Genomic DNA, 17,836 nt, shown 5'->3' with positions numbered 1-17,836 from the left:
TTTAGATATGAAATGATGGCCTTTCTACCATCAACCCCTTGAGCAAGGTTCCCCAATCTATCCCGGCCAGCGCGTCTTACAGCGTCGTTGTTGCTACTATTTTGACTTAGGACTCCAGTTTCAGATTTGACTACTTCACTCTCAAGCCTAACAAAGAATTTTAATCACATTATGATCGCTCTTCCCCAAGAGACCCAGTACAACAAGATTGTTCATTAAATCTTTTCTCACTGCACATTAGAATATAATTTGCAATTATTTTCTAGAATACAATGAATTTTTACTTGTATCACTTTAAATGATTGATATGCTTTTGTAGCCAAAGATATTAAGGAATATTTGGCAAAGGAGAAGACAATGATTTATGTAACAAATCAGTTGTGATCTGGCTGAAGGCCTAATTGGACTCAAGTGACTAAATAGAAAACAGAAACAAGAGTAACCCAAGTACAAATTTGCTGCCGCGTTCACTTACAAAACCACAGCGACTGCATTTGAAAAGCAACTTTTTTGGTTGCATAGGGTGAAGATACACTTTGGGGGTAGACTTTTTTTAATGTTATGTTGTTCAGACATTTTATTATGAACCTTTGGAGCAGATGAAACTTGGATCCAAACCTGGAGCTAAGGCTGTTACTACTGCACCACAAGAGACCTCTAAACATTGAGAGTACACTTGCAAGTAATATCAAGATGGGCAGCAATAGCTTCTTTAAATATATAAACAAAAAAGGAAGAGAGGGGCTAAAGTTAACACAGGCTGCTAAAAGAACAAGGCTAGGGAAATAAAAATGAAAAAACAAAATCAGGAAATGGCAGAGGAACTGATTAAATGTTTTGCTTCAGTTTTCACAACAGAGTATATAAATAGCACATCAAAATTACTAAATAATCAAGGAGCAAAAGGAGGGGGAGGAGTAAATCTATACTAACTGCTACGAGAGAAAAAGGTGCTGGGAAAATGGGAAAGGCTAATGACTGACGAGAGTCGCGGACCTGATGGATGTATTCTAGAATTTTAAAGAAACAGCTAGAGAGAGAGGATGCACTGCTGGTAATCTTCTAAGAATCCTTAGGTTCTGGAAAAGCACCAGTGGATTGGAAGACTACCAATGTGACACCTTTATTTAAAAAGGGGAGGAGGCAAAAAACAGACAGTTAGTTAAACGCCAGCAATTGAGAAAACGTTAAGAGTCTATTATAAAGGATTAATAGCAGAGTATTTAAAATGCATAATATGATCGATTATAGTCAGCATGGCTTCATGGAAGGGAAATCCTGCCTGATAAATTTATTAGAATTGTTCGAGGGGGTGATAGGCAGGATAGATTAAGGGAAAGTAATATATTTGGATTTTCAAAAGGCATTTGAAAGGCGATGCACATTTGGCTACTTAATAAGACCCCATGATGTTGAAGGATTATTAGCATGTATGAAGGATGGGCTAACTAATAGGAGACAGAGTTGGGATAAGGGCATTTTCAGGATGGCAAGATGGAGTTGGCCAGGGATCACTGCTAGGGGTACAACTATTGATAATATTATTTCAATAAAACTTGCTTCAGGAAAATGAATGTACTATAGTGAAATTGGCAGACGTGATAACAACAGCTTAGAAGGGAAGTGGTGAGAATCACTCAGAGTATATAGGGCGATGTAGGTAAGTTAGGCGACTGGGCAAAAACTTGGCAAATGTGGGAAGTAGGAAGCATAAAGGGAATGAATAATATTTAAAAATCGATGATGACTGCAGAAATTTAGAGAGCAGAGGGATTTGTGTGCTCTTGTGGATGAAAGGCTACTCTTTATTTCAAAGGGAATGGAGTATTTTTAAAAAAAGGGAGGTCTTGGAAAACTACACTAGTCAGACCATAGTTGAAAGCTGCGAATAGTTTTGGGCACTTTATTTAAGCAATAATAGACTGGCCTACTTTTGCTCCTACATCTTATAGTGATGCTTTGACACATTTGCTGTCTTTGTTCTCCTAAGTGGATGGAAAAGATGCACATAAATTCAACATTTTCCCTTTTTATAAAGACCGTATGCAATCAGTACCATTTAAAATTAATCTTGGCTTTTCTCTGATCAGCAGCATGGAAAGGACGGTGGTGCAGTGGCAGTGTGACTAGACTAGTAATCCATTGTTGAGGCTAATGTTCTGGGGGCATGGGGTCTAATCCCACCATAGCAAATCAACTCAATTAATAGGAAATATAAAGCTGGTCTCCGTTGGGCAACTATCAATTTTACTTTTAAAGCTTTAGATGTCATTAGTATTAATATTTGCTGCCAGCTGCATTTACTTTGCCTTAAAAAAAGTGAAAGCTCACCTTCTTTCAGAGCTCCTGACCCATTATAGGAATAACGCCCTTCACACCTTCTCGGCTGAAACCATTACATAATCTGTTTAATATGACAGTATGCTTGAACTGATGATGCACACATCTCGCTCACCATGAACTCTGTGAAAAGTACACACACAGACACACACACACACACACACACTTCCAAGTCTACCAATTGAAGTGATCTTCAACAAGCTGAAAAAGGAGATCAGAACCAGGTAATTGTGGGAGAATGATACAAAACGCTTGTTGGGTGCAAATGAGGGGAAAAAAACAAGCACTCCTTTCGTTGCTTGTTTTCCCAGGCATTTACTACAAAGAAAGTGGTACCTTCATCCTACACCACTCACAAGCAAAACATAGAAAGATCCATTTTGAACGATATGGAACAAACTGCCTTACTTTCTGTCAAATTCCTTGTAGGCATGCTGCAACCAACTTAAAGATGGTTTGTTGCTACTCCGGAGCCCGTAATGAAAGTAAACAAGAATATAATCGCTCTCAACATACTGGTCCAGAGTGTACTTCAGGTATCTGCATCAGTGGGGAAAGCAAAGCATATTACTGCAATAGCAATGAAATGTCAATGCTACTTTTCTATTTTGCCAGAGACTGATTTTTGAATAGAGAAGAGTGCACATTTCAAAAAATACATTTGCAAGAGACGGATTCTTGGAAAGTTGCCACCCAAATCTAAAATAAGAGCAAACTTTGCCCACAGAATGTTTGCAGCAATTATAAGATTTTAGTCACCAACAAGCAAATCACTTCACTTTAGTGATTAAGCCTAAACTGTTATTTAATGGAAATATTAAATGGTTGCAGCAGGGATGTCATTTGAATTATTGTCCAACTGAACCTTTTACTCATCTAACATCTGCACGTGCACCATGGCAATAACAGCCAGGTCTGCAACCCCAACCAATTCCTTGTCCTGACCAACTCTAGTTTTATCTGTAAATTCTAAAGGGATTGCTGTAGCTATCAATGGGTACAGTAGCAAACATTATAGCTGACAGAACATTGGATTTGAAAGCAAGTGCTATCAAATGCAGTTTTCACACCACTAAATGAAACAAAGCCAGATCAGTGTTTTTCACACTACTGAGCTCAGGCAGCAAATTTCAAGCCAATTTTGTGAAACTGTACAGTTATATAAGGTCAATCTATTGCTTGAAGATAGAAATCAGAGTTAACTCATGATAGGAAAAAACAAACTTCAGGTACAGCGAAGTACATTTTAAGATATTTAGTTTTATGAATTATTTACAATATGGATTGCCTGATGAATGAATAAATGAATGAAAGTAAAATCCTTTCCTTCACCCAGATGATTTCTGATGGCTTTTCTGGAGGATTAAACAAAGGGAAAGAACAACTATATGATTTCATGCGGACCCTGAATGTACACAGTGTGGCTAATGTGACAACAAATTCAATTTTCCCCAATGACTCAGCTGGGAATACATATAATGGGGCATGGAAAAGGAACTACTAAGAAAATAAGAATCAAGACAGATTCATCAGAACACCGATATCACATGTACTACAAACCACAAGGTGGCACTGTCAGATCAATTTTTAAATTCAAATGCAGAATGAAAAATTCGAAGTCAAGGTTGGCAAATTCCAACCGGTTTGTACATGGCAGTACGATAGTCACGTCTACCAGTACAGCTAATATGCTAGCGGGGCTCAACTTGTTGGGATACTGTCAAGCAAATTTAAAAATTGTTTTAAATAAAATCCTATTCATCACCTATTTGACAAAATCCTATTTTGCAGAAGTACAAATTGTGGAAAATTAATTTTAAGCATGAAATGTGCTTAAATTAAGGTTTAAAAAGTTGCTTAATTCAAAGCAAACAAATCCCCCAAGAGAGGAAGTTGCTATAATCACCCTTAGTAACCGTAGTGCGGAAATACCAATGGGACTGTTGGGATCATGAATGAAAGATTTTGCCACAGAAGATTATTTGAAACTTACTCAAGCAACTTCCGATGGTTAAGCTGATGGGAAGGAGGCATTCGACAACTGCTAAAAATAACCAGTTTTCTTCCATAATTGTCATCACCTAATTGGAAAGAAACCAGACTAAATTCAATTTGCAACATTATAAAGCTAAAAAGAGATGATACATCCAGAAGAGACAGCAATAGGATTTTTCAGCCAAAATACATTACAGGTTAGGATACTAAGATAATAAAATGTGAGGCTGGATGAACACAGCAGGCCAAGCAGCATCTCAGGAGCACAAAAGCTGACGTTTCGGGCCTAGACCCTTCATCAGAGAGGGGGATGGGGAGAGGGAACTGAAATAAATAGGGAGAGAGGGGGAGGCGGTCCGAAGATGGAGAGTAAAGAACATAGGTGGAGAGAGTATAGGTGGGGAGGTAGGGAGGGGATAGGTCAGTCCAGGGAAGACGGACAGGTCAAGGAGGTGGGATGAGGTTAATAGGTAGATGGGGGTGCGGCTTGGAGTGGGAGGAAGGGATGGGTGAGAGGAAGAACCGGTTAGGGAGGCAGAGACAGGTTGGACTGGTTTTGGGATGCAGTGGGTGGGGAGGGGGGGGGGGGGGGGGGGGGGAGAGCTGGGCTGGTTGTGTGGTGCAGTGGGGGGAGGGGACAAACTGGGCTGGTTTTGGGATGCGGTGGGGGAAGGGGAGATTTTGAAACTGGTGAAGTCCACATTGATACCATTAGGCTGCAGGGTTCCCAGGCGGAATATGAGTTGCTGTTCCTGCAACCTTCGGGTGGCATCATTGTGGCAGTGCAGGAGGCCCATGATGGACATGTCATCTAAAGAATGGGAGGGGGAGTGGAAATGGTTTGCGACTGGGAGGTGCAGTTGTTTGTTGCGAACTGAGCGGAGGTGTTCTGCAAAGTGGTTTCCAAGCCTCCGCTTGGTTTCCCCAATGTAGAGGAGCCACACCGGGTACAGTGGATGCAGTATACCACATTGGCATATGTGCAGGTGAACCTCTGCTTAATGTGGAAAGTCATCTTGGGGCCTGGGATGGGGGTGAGGGAGGAGGTGTGGGGGCAAGTGTAGCATTTCCTGCGGTTGCAGGGGAAGGTGCCGGGTGTGGTGGGGTTGGAGGGCAGTGTGGAGCGAGCAAGGGAGTCACGGAGAGAGTGGTCTCTCCGGAAAGCAGACAGGGGTGGGGATGGAAAAATGTCTTGGGTGGTGGGGTCGGATTGTAAATGGCGAAAGTGTCGGAGGATGATGCGTTGTATCCGGAGGTTGGTACCACCCAACCGGAGGTTGCTGGAGGTTGGTCACACACCACCCCTACCAACCTCCGGATACAATGCATTATCCTCCGACACTTCCGCCATTTACAATCCGACCCGACCACCCAAGACATTTTTCCATCCCCACCCCTGTCTGCTTTCCGGAGAGACCACTCTCTCCGTGACTCCCTTGTTCGCTCCACACTGCCCTCCAACCCCACCACACCCGGCACCTTCCCCTGCAACCGCAGGAAATGCTACACTTGCCCCCACACCTCCTCCCTCACCCCTATCCCAGGCCCCAAGATGACTTTCCACATTAAGCAGAGGTTCACCTGCACATCTGCCAATGTGGTATACTGCATCCACTGTACCCGGTGTGGCTTCCTCTACATTGGGGAAACCAAGTGGAGGCTTGGAGACCGCTTTGCAGAACACCTCCGCTCAGTTCGCAACAAACAACTGCACCTCCCAGTCGCAAACCATTTCCACTCCCCCTCCCATTCTTTAGATGGCATGTCCATCATGGGCCTCCTGCAGTGCCACAATGATGCCACCCGAAGGTTGCAGGAACAGCAACTCATATTCCACCTGGGAACCCTGCAGCCTAATAGTATCAATGTGGACTTCACCAGTTTCAAAATCTCCCCTTCCCCAACTGCATCCCTAAACCAGCCCAGTTTGTCCCCTCCCCCCACTGCACCACACAACCAGCCCAGCTCTTCCCCCCCACCCACTGCATCCCAAAACCAGCCCAACCTGTCTCTGCCTCCCTAACCGGTTCTTCCTCTCACCCATCCCTTCCTCCCACCCCAAGCCGCACCCCCATCTACCTATTAACCTCATCCCACCTCCTTGACCTGTCCGTCTTCCCTGGACTGACCTATCCCCTCCCTACCTCCCCACCTATACTCTCTCCACCTATGTTCTTTACTCTCCATCTTCGGACCGCCTCCCCCTCTCTCCCTATTTATTTCAGTTCCCTCTCCCCATCCCCCTCTCTGATGAAGGGTCTAGGCCCGAAACGTCAGCTTTTGTGCTCCTGAGATGCTGCTTGGCCTGCTGTGTTCATCCAGCCTCACATTTTATTATCTTGGAATTCTCCAGCATCTGCAGTTCCCATTATCACAGGTTAGGATACTGTCTGCTACTATTCCTGTTCTGTAAAAATCCTTGCTTTGACTTAATGCAAAACACATCTGTGCTGCAGAGGTATCATTTTATACCCAGATTAGGTTGTATTAGCTAATGGGTCAAGTTACTGGTAATCTGCAAATTTATACTCGGTCCCAGCTATCCAGCCTTCTGAACCCTCTCCAGCTTAATAATATCCTCCTTATAACTGGACACAGTATTCCAAAGAGGCCTCACCAATGTCCTGTACAATCTCAACACGACTTCCCAACTCCTATACTCAATTCCAATTTTGTACAGCAACTGCTGTGCACAATGTACTTGTGTTTGGAGCAACCTGTTGTATACGTAATGGTTCTGAAGTGGTCAGTGACTCCACCCACTTGACTGGGCTGCACGTGGCACAGGGGTTGGCACTGCAATCTCACAGGACCAAGGTCACCGGTTTGATTCCAGCCTCGAGGGTTAAATAGGTGTTCAGTCTGCTTGCCTTCATTTCTCAGTCCTTTGAGTATAGGAGGTGGGATGTCATGTTGATGTTGTACAGGACATTGGTGAGGCCTCTTTGGAATACTGTGTCCAGTTCTGGTTACCAAGTTATAAGGACGATATTATTAAGCTGGAGAGGGTACAGAAGGCTGGACAGGCTGGGACTTTTCTCAGTGAAGTTTAGGTGGTTGAGAGGCAACCTGATAGAAGTTCATAAAATAATGAGAAGTATGGATGTAGTCAATCAAAGTTGTCTTTTCCTTAGGATGGGAGTTTAAGACTGGGGACGCACATTTTTAAGGAGAGAGGTTTTAAAAAAGACACAAGGGGTAATTTTTTTTACAGAGGGTGGTTTGCACGTGGAATGAACCTCCTGAGGAAGTGATGGATGGGAGTACAATTACAACATTTAAAAGACATTCTGATAAATACATGAATAGGAAAGGTTTGGAAGGATATGGGCCAGGAACGGCAGATGGGACTGGTTTAGTTTGGGAATATCTTTGCCATGGACTGGTTGGACTGAAGGATCTGTTTTCACGCTGCATGACTGTATGACTGTCTGTGTGGTGTTTTTGCACATTCTCCCCGTGCCTGCATGGGTTTCCCCGGGTGCTCCGGTTTCCTCCCACTCTAAAGATGTGCATGTTAAGTGGACTGGCCAGGCTAAATTGCCCGTAGTGTTAAGGGAGGTGCAGGTGAGGTGGATTATCCATGGTAAGTGTGGGGTGATGAGGATATGGTGAGTGTCTGGGTCTGAGTTGGATGCTCTTCGGAGGGTTGGTGCAGACTCGATGGGCTGAGCAGCCTCCTTGTGTACTACAAGAACTCTATGACTGATGTCACACAGTCAGTGGGTAGAGACAAAAGAGTTACATACTCACTTTCAGAGGAAGTGGAAGTGATCCAGTTCCTTTTGATCTCACTACCACATTCAATAGAATTACAAAAACTAGTGACAGGACATAAATTCCTAATTGCAGCGCATGATCGGTTTTAATGGAATAAACCAACAGAGTGATTTGCGTTGGCCATTTTATTTAATTATAGATAAGAATCAGATTGGTTTGCCAAAACCTTCTTTGATTTTAAATATATCAATTGCATTACCTAATAATTTAATTCTCTGTTGAGAACGAGTCTGACTGCGAGACAGGAATCAACCACCATCCATTTGTAGCATACACACAAAATTGTAAGCAAAGGAGTTCAGAATGGACAGTTGCCAGAAGTACATGCAAACTTAAGTAAATTCATCTCCTGAATGTTGCCTTCAAGGCCAAAGGAAATTTTTGGTCCGAGAGCCAGTTAGGTGAATAGGAGAGAACTGGACCAACATGGTAGAGAAAGGACTGAAAGAAAGGCAATAGCAGAATGAGTAAAATTTCACATCTTCCATTGATAATTCCTGTACAGCTGCATGATTTCATCTTCTTTATGACTTTTGTTACAGGGTGGATTTGCACAATTTATCCGTGGGTCATACTGGGACAGGAGGATTTATTTTCTCCTAATCATTTCAGTCTAACAGGTAAGTAATTCTTACAAGACACAGCCTTCTGCGATGACAGCTTCTCAAGATCTCACTCAGCTAGAGTCAGCCACAAGGGATTTTCCAGCTATTTTTTAATAGTGTTTTTCACTGTTTTACGTTATCGACTTCCACACTGACTTTATAAAAGATGCTCCATATTTCCTTAAACTTAACTGTGAAGGGAGGGGTTTAGGGGTGGTACATGATTCTAAAGGGTAGTTACTTATCTTTATTTTGGTTGGCCACATTATCTGACAATAATTAACCTCACACCACGGCCTGCATTCTATTACTGTTGCAATACTGCGACATTCAATATAATTTGGATTTGAAGTCAATCACATTAAAGAGGCATATTTCATTGTTTCTTCAATTCTAACTTGATTACCTTTGTAGTGTAATTCTGTTGTATTGTTTCATACCATGTCAGCTGTTATCTCGTATTATATATATTCTTTGCATTTTCCATAAACAGGAATCTCGGTAAAAATCCTTGGTGCCATAATGCATAAAACAGCGAGGACATTTAAATTCTATTTACCCACCTGCTACTTGCACTATTCCATGCCTTGCAACATCAAAAAATGGATGACTGAGATCTGGGGGAGGGACTGCAGCAAATGGAGTAAGCACTGAAACTGAACTTGCACCACTCAAAATTTTCTGTTCTTCCTCATCTTTGCAAAGCTCTGTTAAATAATAAACAAACAAAAGGATCTAGATTATTATGTACCATCACTATACTTAGGTTACTCAGGTTTTAACAGGGCAGGTTTTAACAGGGAAGGAATATGAGACTTTTTGTCTTCCCACCACACTCATGTTTGTTTTTGAAAGGTTTTCACCACAACACTGAACACTTCACTCCCAGTATGTCAATCATCAGTTTGACGTAATCTTCCTTTTGGAAAAAGCTTCCTCATACTATTTCTGTTGCTGCTTATTAACACGTTTGGTCTAGGGATAGCAATAATTCCCCTAGATTTAGGTAGGAGTCGACAGTTTTTAAAAAAAATTTGAACTAAAGCTAAAATTTGCAGGACGGGCATTTTATATTCACATACACAACGAAACAACACCAACTTTAAGAAATAGGATCATGTTATCGTCCCAGTGCACAGAGCTTCTGCTAGGCTTTACTAAGCATAATAAAGAACATTAATCTGTATCCACTATCCTGCATTAGTTAATGAAGGGCTGTGTTATTGCTTGAAAATAGTGAACTTTACTATCGAATAGAAAGAAATTAAAACTACGAAAGAAAAATGCTGTACTCGGCCTTCATTTTAGACTCGTTATTCAGGATGTTCACAAGTTACATTTTAACATCTTTATTGTAAAAAGCTCTGGTGATACCAACAGCCCCAAATGCAATTATTTCACACCTCACAGGCTTTCATGTAGGCATTTCTGACATTGCTGTCAAATTCCAGAGAGCTGAACTCACTTGCAAAGTTAAACATTACTCCCTATCTCCACTTACCTTTCTCAGCCAACTGCTCCAGGTTCATGTCAGCTCCTTAAGTCACCCTGAATGTCGTTCAATTATCTTTTTCCAGTGAAGAAATAGCTTTTGATTAAATTAGAAACTGAAAAGAAAAATATTTTGTTTAAAAACAAAAGGAGATTACGTTAGTCTATGACCAATGATTTTCCCTCCTCTCTAACAATGGGTATGTGTGCTGTGTCACAATTCACCGCATGCCTGACTCACAAATAAGTTAGTGAGTCATTCATAAACACATTTAGTTTCATAACGGCTCATATCATTACCATAGTTCAATCTAAATAGAAAAATCAGTTGCTCACAATGGTAGTAATTCAAAATTATTCCTGTACCATTTATGACTCTTTCAGAAAATCCAAAATCAGAAAAAAACCACTCTGGAAAGTAATATCCTCCTATTAGCATAAGACCATAATATGCTGGAGCAGAAATAGGCCATTCAACCCATCAAGTCTGCTCTGCCATTTAATGAGCTGATGGCTGACATGACGACTCTCAACTCCACTTTCCTGCATTTTCTCTATTACTTTGGATTCCTTTATTGATTTAGAAAAACCAACTGTCTATCTCAATCTTGAATACACTTAAATGACTCAGCCTCTACAGTCCTCTGTGTTAAAGAAGTCCATAGATTCACTGGCACAGAAGAAATTTCTCATCTCCATCTTAAAATATGTGACCCTGTATTCTGAGATTATGCCCTCTCCTAGACTCCCCCTCGGGGGCAACAACCTTTTCACGTCTACCCTGTGAAGTCTCCTGGTGTGTCTTGTGCAAGATGTTTCATTCTTTTAAATTCCAACAAGTGCAGGCCCAGCCTAAACAACCTCTCCTTAAAAGGCAGATAATCACTCCAACTTGGTATCAGCTTGGTAAACATCCCCTCAACTGCTTCCAACAGCTGTATATCTTTTCGTAGATTATGGGGCTCAAAACTATTCAAAAACTTCACGTGTGGTCTAACTAATGCCCTGTAATTCTAAGAAAAACCTGCTACTTTCACGTTGCATTTCCTTTGAAATAAAGGCCAACATTGCATATCCCTTCTCAATTTCCCACTGAACTTGGATACTAGTTTGAGACACTCAAGGGTTTTTTGCTACAGTTATTCTCCATTTTAAAATAATAAGCCCCTATTCTTCCTGCCAAAGTATATAACCTCACATTTTCCCACCTTCTACTCTACCTGCCAAGTTTGTGACAATTTGCATAACCTGTCTATATCCCTCTGCAGACTAGGTCATTCTCACCACTTGCTTTCTCGTCTATTTCTGTATCCACTAACATGGCTATAGTGCATCAGTTTCCTCATCCAAGTTATTAATACATACTGTGAATTGCTATAGCCCCAGCACTCCATTACAGGTTGTCATCCTGAAAATGTCCCCCATTTCAAACTCTATCTTCTTTTAGTTAGCACGGATAGAGGATTGGCTAATATACTTTTAACACCATGGGTTCTTATTAAGGAGTAGTAGTTTGTAGTACCTTTCCAATACCGTCTGAAAATCTAAATACAGTATATCCACTGCTTCCCCTTTATCTATTCTGCTTGTTACCACCTCAAAGAATTTTAGTACGTATGTCCGGCATGATTTCTCCTCCTTGAAGACATGTTGACTCTGCTTCATTATATTACATATTTCTAAAATCGTCTGCTTTGCATCCTTTATGATAGACATTAGCATTTTCCTAATAACAGATGTTGCCCGAAAATGACTGTGCTGGTTTGAGGACTGTAACCTCAGCTCCGAGACCTCTGCAGGAAGCTGGTGACGGTCAAAAACAGCACTTGTTCCCCATGATGGCACAAGTCGAGAAGCTTTGTGATGACCTTCTCTGTGGCAGACAGAGAAGATCACCATTCTGTCATTACTGAAACTTAGTCTTATCTCCTACTGGTAAGTCGTTGCAAAGATTCACCTCAATTACCTCCTGCCTATGGCTGGAAATCTCCCATCAGTCATGAAGCAGGCTCCATCCATCAAGAGACAGTCTCTCTGTTTACTTTCAGTATTTCACCATGATCATCACAGCAAGAACGTAGAGAGCAACAACAGGCTTTATACATGGATGCCTTTGACCTCACTAAGTTGTTTGACTCTGTCAAATGAGAAGGAGTATAGAGTGAGGCCCTCAAATCTGGCTGCACGTGGAAAGCCATCTCCATTCTCTGCTTGCTGCATGATGGTAAGGCAGCTATGGTCCTCACCAACAGATCTAATGAGTGGAAAAACTGGAGTCAAGCAAGGCTAGGTAATCGCACCAATTTCCTTCACTATCTTTCTCGCCACAACACTCCATCCCGTATCCACGAAGCTTCCAACTGGAGTGCAGCTTATCTACAGGGCTAGTGAGAATCTATTCTACCTGCAGTGCAGAACCAACTCCATCCCACCGCTCATCGAGCTGCAGCTTACAGACAATCTTTGCTAGTGCAGAGACTAAGATGCCGAGTTCCAAAACAATCATTGATGCATTCACCAAGGTGCAAGGAAGTGAGCTTCAGGACTGGAAGACAAGTGGCCTTTTTCCAGCCAGTTCCCAGCACACAAACCTGTTGCCTGGCCATCAGGGTCTACAGCAAACCATTAGAAAATATGGATCAATTCCCATACCTTGGGTAGATATTGACAATGAAATTCAATATCACAGCCTTTGGCTGTCTGAGGATCACTGGAAGCTGAGTGTCTGTTAGCAAAGATCTCAAACCTGACGCTAGTCTCACTGTTTGTAGGGCAGCAGAGTTAGAGCTGTCCTATATGCATCAGAAACTTTAACAAGGTACAAACACATCAGATTCCTTGACACATCACCAGCCATGCCTCTGCAGGAATAGGTACTCCAGTACAAGTGTCCTGTCCCAGGCCAACATCCCCAGCACTGAGGTACTGGTTACAGTCAATCATTGTTGGGGGAAAGAGGCACATGATTTACTTCCGATACGAGCTCTCTGCTCCAAGCAAGTGGTTACCAAGTCAGGAAGGGGAGCTTTTCATGGATGTCCTTAAGTCTTTCCTGAACAAAAATAAAACTGTAACATCACATGGATTCATGGGCCTCGCTTGCCAAGACCACCCGATTCAGAGAAGTATCTACACAGGAGCCAAGCATTGAGTACAGACTGAGAACAACAGCAAACTGCAGAAGGCGTGCGCAAAATCCACAGTCAGCTACCTACCCACCCACCTCAGCAACTACCACCCGTGCCACCCAGAGCATGGTGTACCAATCAGCGTTGATTGCTTTGACACTCAGGATCCACAACACCAGAGTAGAAGATAAAGTCATCCTCAATCCAAAGGGAATGCTGAAGAAGAAATGAAGCTGTTCCATTACTGCCACACTACACTACACTACACAATACAAGTTGCAATGAAAGCCTCTATGTCCTCATTCAAAACAGGCTCAGTGCCCTTCTCAGGGCACTTAATTTCAGAGCAGTTAAATTTCTGTGGTTCATCTATTTACTGGGTCAAACCTTTTCTGCAGCTCTGAAAGCCATGCAGAACCTTTAAGTGGCTCCAGTTTTGCTGAAAGCTAGCACCATCGCAGATAATTTGCGCTAATGATGGATCTATCTATCAGGAAGTGAAAGCAATGGGTTAGTGGCAGATGAATTCAGTGGGTGGTATCCCCACTCCACCAGGAGCCTACTCAGGAGGAGAATTCAATATCCTACATCTGATCTAGCTACACAAGGGCTACACAATGATAACAAAAGTTATGACAAATTCAAAACTCAATTTCCGACACATGGGGCAAGAAGGGACAAATAAAACCATAAGCTGGTTCCAATACTGTTTAAAATACCACTAAATATTTAAATAATTGTAGATTTTCAATTACTTTATAGAAAAAAAAGTTTTGAAAGATGCAAAATATTAGTAAAAGTAATCAGTATGTTTGAAGGCTACAAACATTTTGTTCCAGCAGATACTGGAAATTGACGGCTTTTTAAGAAGGTACATTTTCTGTTCCTCCACGATAATGCTGCGTCTCACTTATGATATATTTACCAGATCATAAGCTTTCATTAAGTTTACTTGGCTGAACAGAATTGAAATGAAATGTACAGCACAGCATGTACCCTTTCACAACAGTGAACCTCTTTTGGTTTTTAAATTGAAGGATTCCTTTTAAAACCAGTTGCCAGAGTGATAAAATGCAGTTCACTCGCAACTTGATTACTTCTCAAATGGATTTCATGAAGCATAATAGAAGATAAATAAATTGCCTGTCACCAGAGATGTGAGAAAAGAAGTATTAATATTTCAGTGACAATACTTAATCTGCCACAATTATTTGGTATAATGCAACCATTCTATGAAGACACTTGCATTAGGCTTTTTGCAGTATTCAATAATGCAAACAGTACTTTTCAGTACTGTCGCTTATTTCTTTTTCCAATTTGCTTATTAAAAATAAACATAATCGAGAGATTTTAAAATCCACAAAGAACCTTTACTCTCTATCTTTTCAATTAAATTAAACAGTCCCTCAATGCTTACCAGCTCAGTCACATTCCACTTTACTGCTCCATGAATCAAGCTATTCCAGCTACTCACCACACCTGCAGGGCTCAGTTAGCTCAGTTGCCTGGATGGTTGGTTTATGATGCACAGTGATGCCAACGGCATGGGTTTTATTTCCGCGATAGCAGAGGCCACCATGAATGACCCTTCACTTCAACCTCTCGCTTCATCTGTTAGGCCACCAGCAGGTTCTCCCTCTAATGAGGGAGCTGCCCTATGGTCTGGGTAGACTAGGGTGAATTTACCTTACACCAGCAAGGTGATTCTTTTTCATATGAAGCTATTTGACTGCAGGGGAAATCGCAACAAAGCCTAATACTGTCCTCAGACAGTATCCGTAACAGAGTTTTTTAATGAAACTAATAAACAGCCCCAAGGGATGTTGCAGAGCACAGAAATTTTGACAGGTCAGTTGTAGGGTCTAGCATCATTTAATCTGAACAGGATAGTTCACTTATCAATGTGGAGTCCTGGGAAAGGATATTACCATATAGCTCCAATCTAAAAATAATATTTTCATTGAAAACATTAAACACTAATGATATATTTGGATTAAGCTAGTTTTGCAGAAACAGTGGCTGTGCCTAGTTATTTGGGAAGTTTAGAACATCAACCGCTAGGAGGAAAAAAAAACAAATCTTATAATATTGATTGCAACTCCGCTATTACTTCTGTCAAGATCAGTAATATCTGCAAAACTGATCCTTTGAAGTGTGAAAATAAAGAGGTAATTCAAATTAAATCAACGAGAACATAATTGGCCCGAACACAAGGATACCTTTAAATCCCTATCAAACTTTTTAAGCATCAAAATCATCGTCTTTGGCAACTGTTGCAAAGTTCATTTTTGATTCACGTTGGCATAAAGATCCCACTCTAGATCTGATTTCTGATTTCAGAACCATCTTCCTCTCCACCCACTGAACTGGACATTCCATGTTTTGTGAATGACCAGTTTGTGCATTACAAGGGATCCCAAGATTTGACGACAAAACAACAGAAAATGTCAAGGAGGGTAGGGAATGTATTTCCAGGATATGTGAATGCATTTTCTGCAAGAAAAATCCACGACAAACCTAATCCTTGAATAATCTGTTGAAGCACACTTCTAAAAACAGGGTGACAAACAAATGTTTGACCCTCCTGGTATAATTACAATCAAGTATCACCTCTTTGCAGGCTTTTGTTTACCTCATCAGTTCAATTGGACTTGAACATATCCCACAAAAATAAACTATGTTCTGTGTCAAGGTCATTAAATGTCTATGTTGAACTTTATTGATCTGCAATTCCAATCCATCCTCATCAACTCAACTGTTGTCATGGACTTGTACAAAATTTTCCTATTGCAAGGAACTTGACTTTCAGCATGATTTTCCATTTGAGGAGGACAATAATCTTTAATCTTATTCTGTTGGTCATGCAGACTAATACCACCAAGATTCTCCTCTCCTCGCTTCTTTCGCGAGAGTAGTTTTGGAATGTTTTCCCATCCACTGTTCAGCTGTTGACCAGGTCATCCCCATTACTGATGTGGCGGCACGGATCCTCGTGTGTGCTTACTGCTGCCTGATGAGAAACTGCTGGGAATTCTGACATCACTGATTTTTGATAGTCTCAGAGCGATTCTGGTCTTCTGCTGCAACGCTAGACATTTTTTTTACGGGAATGGCAGTGACCAAACCAATTAACTGTTGCTCTAAAATCTTTGCTGGATTCAGGGTTTGATTTGACCCACTCAGGTGTGTAAATCTACACTGGTGACATACACGCATACCAGAAATGCAATTAGTGGTGAAACCACTCCAATACATGTTACTCAAGTTCAGACCACTGAATGACATAGGGTCAGAGGATGTGGAGTCTGTGTGGGTGGAGTTGAGGAACCACAAAGGCAAAAAAACCATAACTCCCATTATGTACAGATCTCCTAACAGTCAGGACCAAGGGCGCAAGATGCACTGGGAAATAGACAGGGCATGTCAGAAAGGCAAGGTCACGGTGATCGTGGGGGCCCTCAATATGCAGGTGGACTGGGTGTATAATGTTGCTGGTGGATCCAAAGAAAGGGAATTCATGGAATGTTTGCAGGATGGCTTTTTGGAACAGCTTGTGATGGAATCCACAAGGGAGCAGGCTATTCTGGACTGAGTGCTATGTAATGAGCCAGACTTTATAAAAGATCTTGAAGTAAGGGAACACTTAGGAGGCAGCGATCATAATATGGTAGAGTTCAGTCTGCAGTTTGAAAGAGAGAAGGCAAAAATCGGATGTAATGGTGTTACAGTTAAATAAAAGTAATTACAGGGGCATGAAAGAGGAATTGACGAAAATCAGCTGGAAGCAGAGCCTAGTGGGGAAGACAGTAGAGCAACAATGGCAGGAGTTTCTGGGTGTTATTGAGGACACAGCACAGAGGTTCATCCCAAAGAAAAGAAAGATTATCCGGGGTGGGATTAGACAGCCATGGCTGACAAAGGAAGTCAGGAAATATATGAAAAAGAGAGAGCCTATAAAGTGGCCAAAAGCACAGGGAAATCAGAAGATTAGGAAGGCTACAAAAACAAACAAACAGAGGATAACAAAGAGAGCAATAAGGAAGGAGAGGATCAAATATGAAGGTAGGCTAGCTAGTAATATTAGAAATGATAGTAAAAGCTTCTTTCAATACATAAGAAACAAACGAGAGGCAAAAGTAGATATTGGGCCACTCTGAATTGATGCTGGAAGGCTAGTGATGGGAGATAAGGAAATAGCTGAAGAACTTAATAAGTACTTTGCGTCAGTCTTCACAGTGGAAGACATGAGTAGTATCCCAACAATTAAGGAGAGTCGGGGGCAGAGTAGAGTGTGATAGGCATTACAAAAGAGAAAGTGCTAGAAAAGCTAAAAAGGTCTAAAAATTGATAAATCTCCTGGCCCCGATGGGCTACATCCTCGAGTTCTGAGGGGAGGTGGCTGAGGAAATAGAGGAGGCTTTGGTTGTGATCTTTCAAAAGTCACTGGAGTCAGGGAAAGTCTCAGGTGATTGGAAAAAAAAAATCGCTGTTGTAACC

The 17,836-nt window shown here is 41.7% G+C and overlaps 1 protein-coding gene across 4 annotated transcripts in view; it reads right to left on the bottom strand.

The window, feature by feature from the left end:
• LOC125460743 (rho GTPase-activating protein 8-like) overlaps positions 1-17,836 on the bottom strand; it is a 78,116-nt gene that overhangs the window by 39,189 nt on the left and 21,091 nt on the right. For all 4 annotated transcript variants that reach the window (XM_048548568.2, XM_048548566.2, XM_048548567.2 and 1 more), the window contains 4 exons: positions 10,222-10,327; positions 9,284-9,427; positions 4,334-4,421; positions 2,749-2,880 (listed from right to left, as the gene is read on the bottom strand). In XM_048548568.2, coding sequence (XP_048404525.2) covers positions 2,749-2,880; positions 4,334-4,421; positions 9,284-9,427; positions 10,222-10,249 — 392 coding nt within the window. In that variant the 5' untranslated portion in view covers positions 10,250-10,327. The remainder of the gene's footprint in view (positions 1-2,748; positions 2,881-4,333; positions 4,422-9,283; positions 9,428-10,221; positions 10,328-17,836) is intronic.

Source organism: Stegostoma tigrinum, chromosome 18 (assembly GCF_030684315.1).
Source record: "Stegostoma tigrinum isolate sSteTig4 chromosome 18, sSteTig4.hap1, whole genome shotgun sequence".
Lineage (NCBI taxonomy): Eukaryota > Metazoa > Chordata > Chondrichthyes > Orectolobiformes > Stegostomatidae > Stegostoma > Stegostoma tigrinum.
The sequence above is the reverse complement of the archived record's forward strand: the minus strand, read 5'-3'. Positions and strand labels throughout refer to the sequence as shown.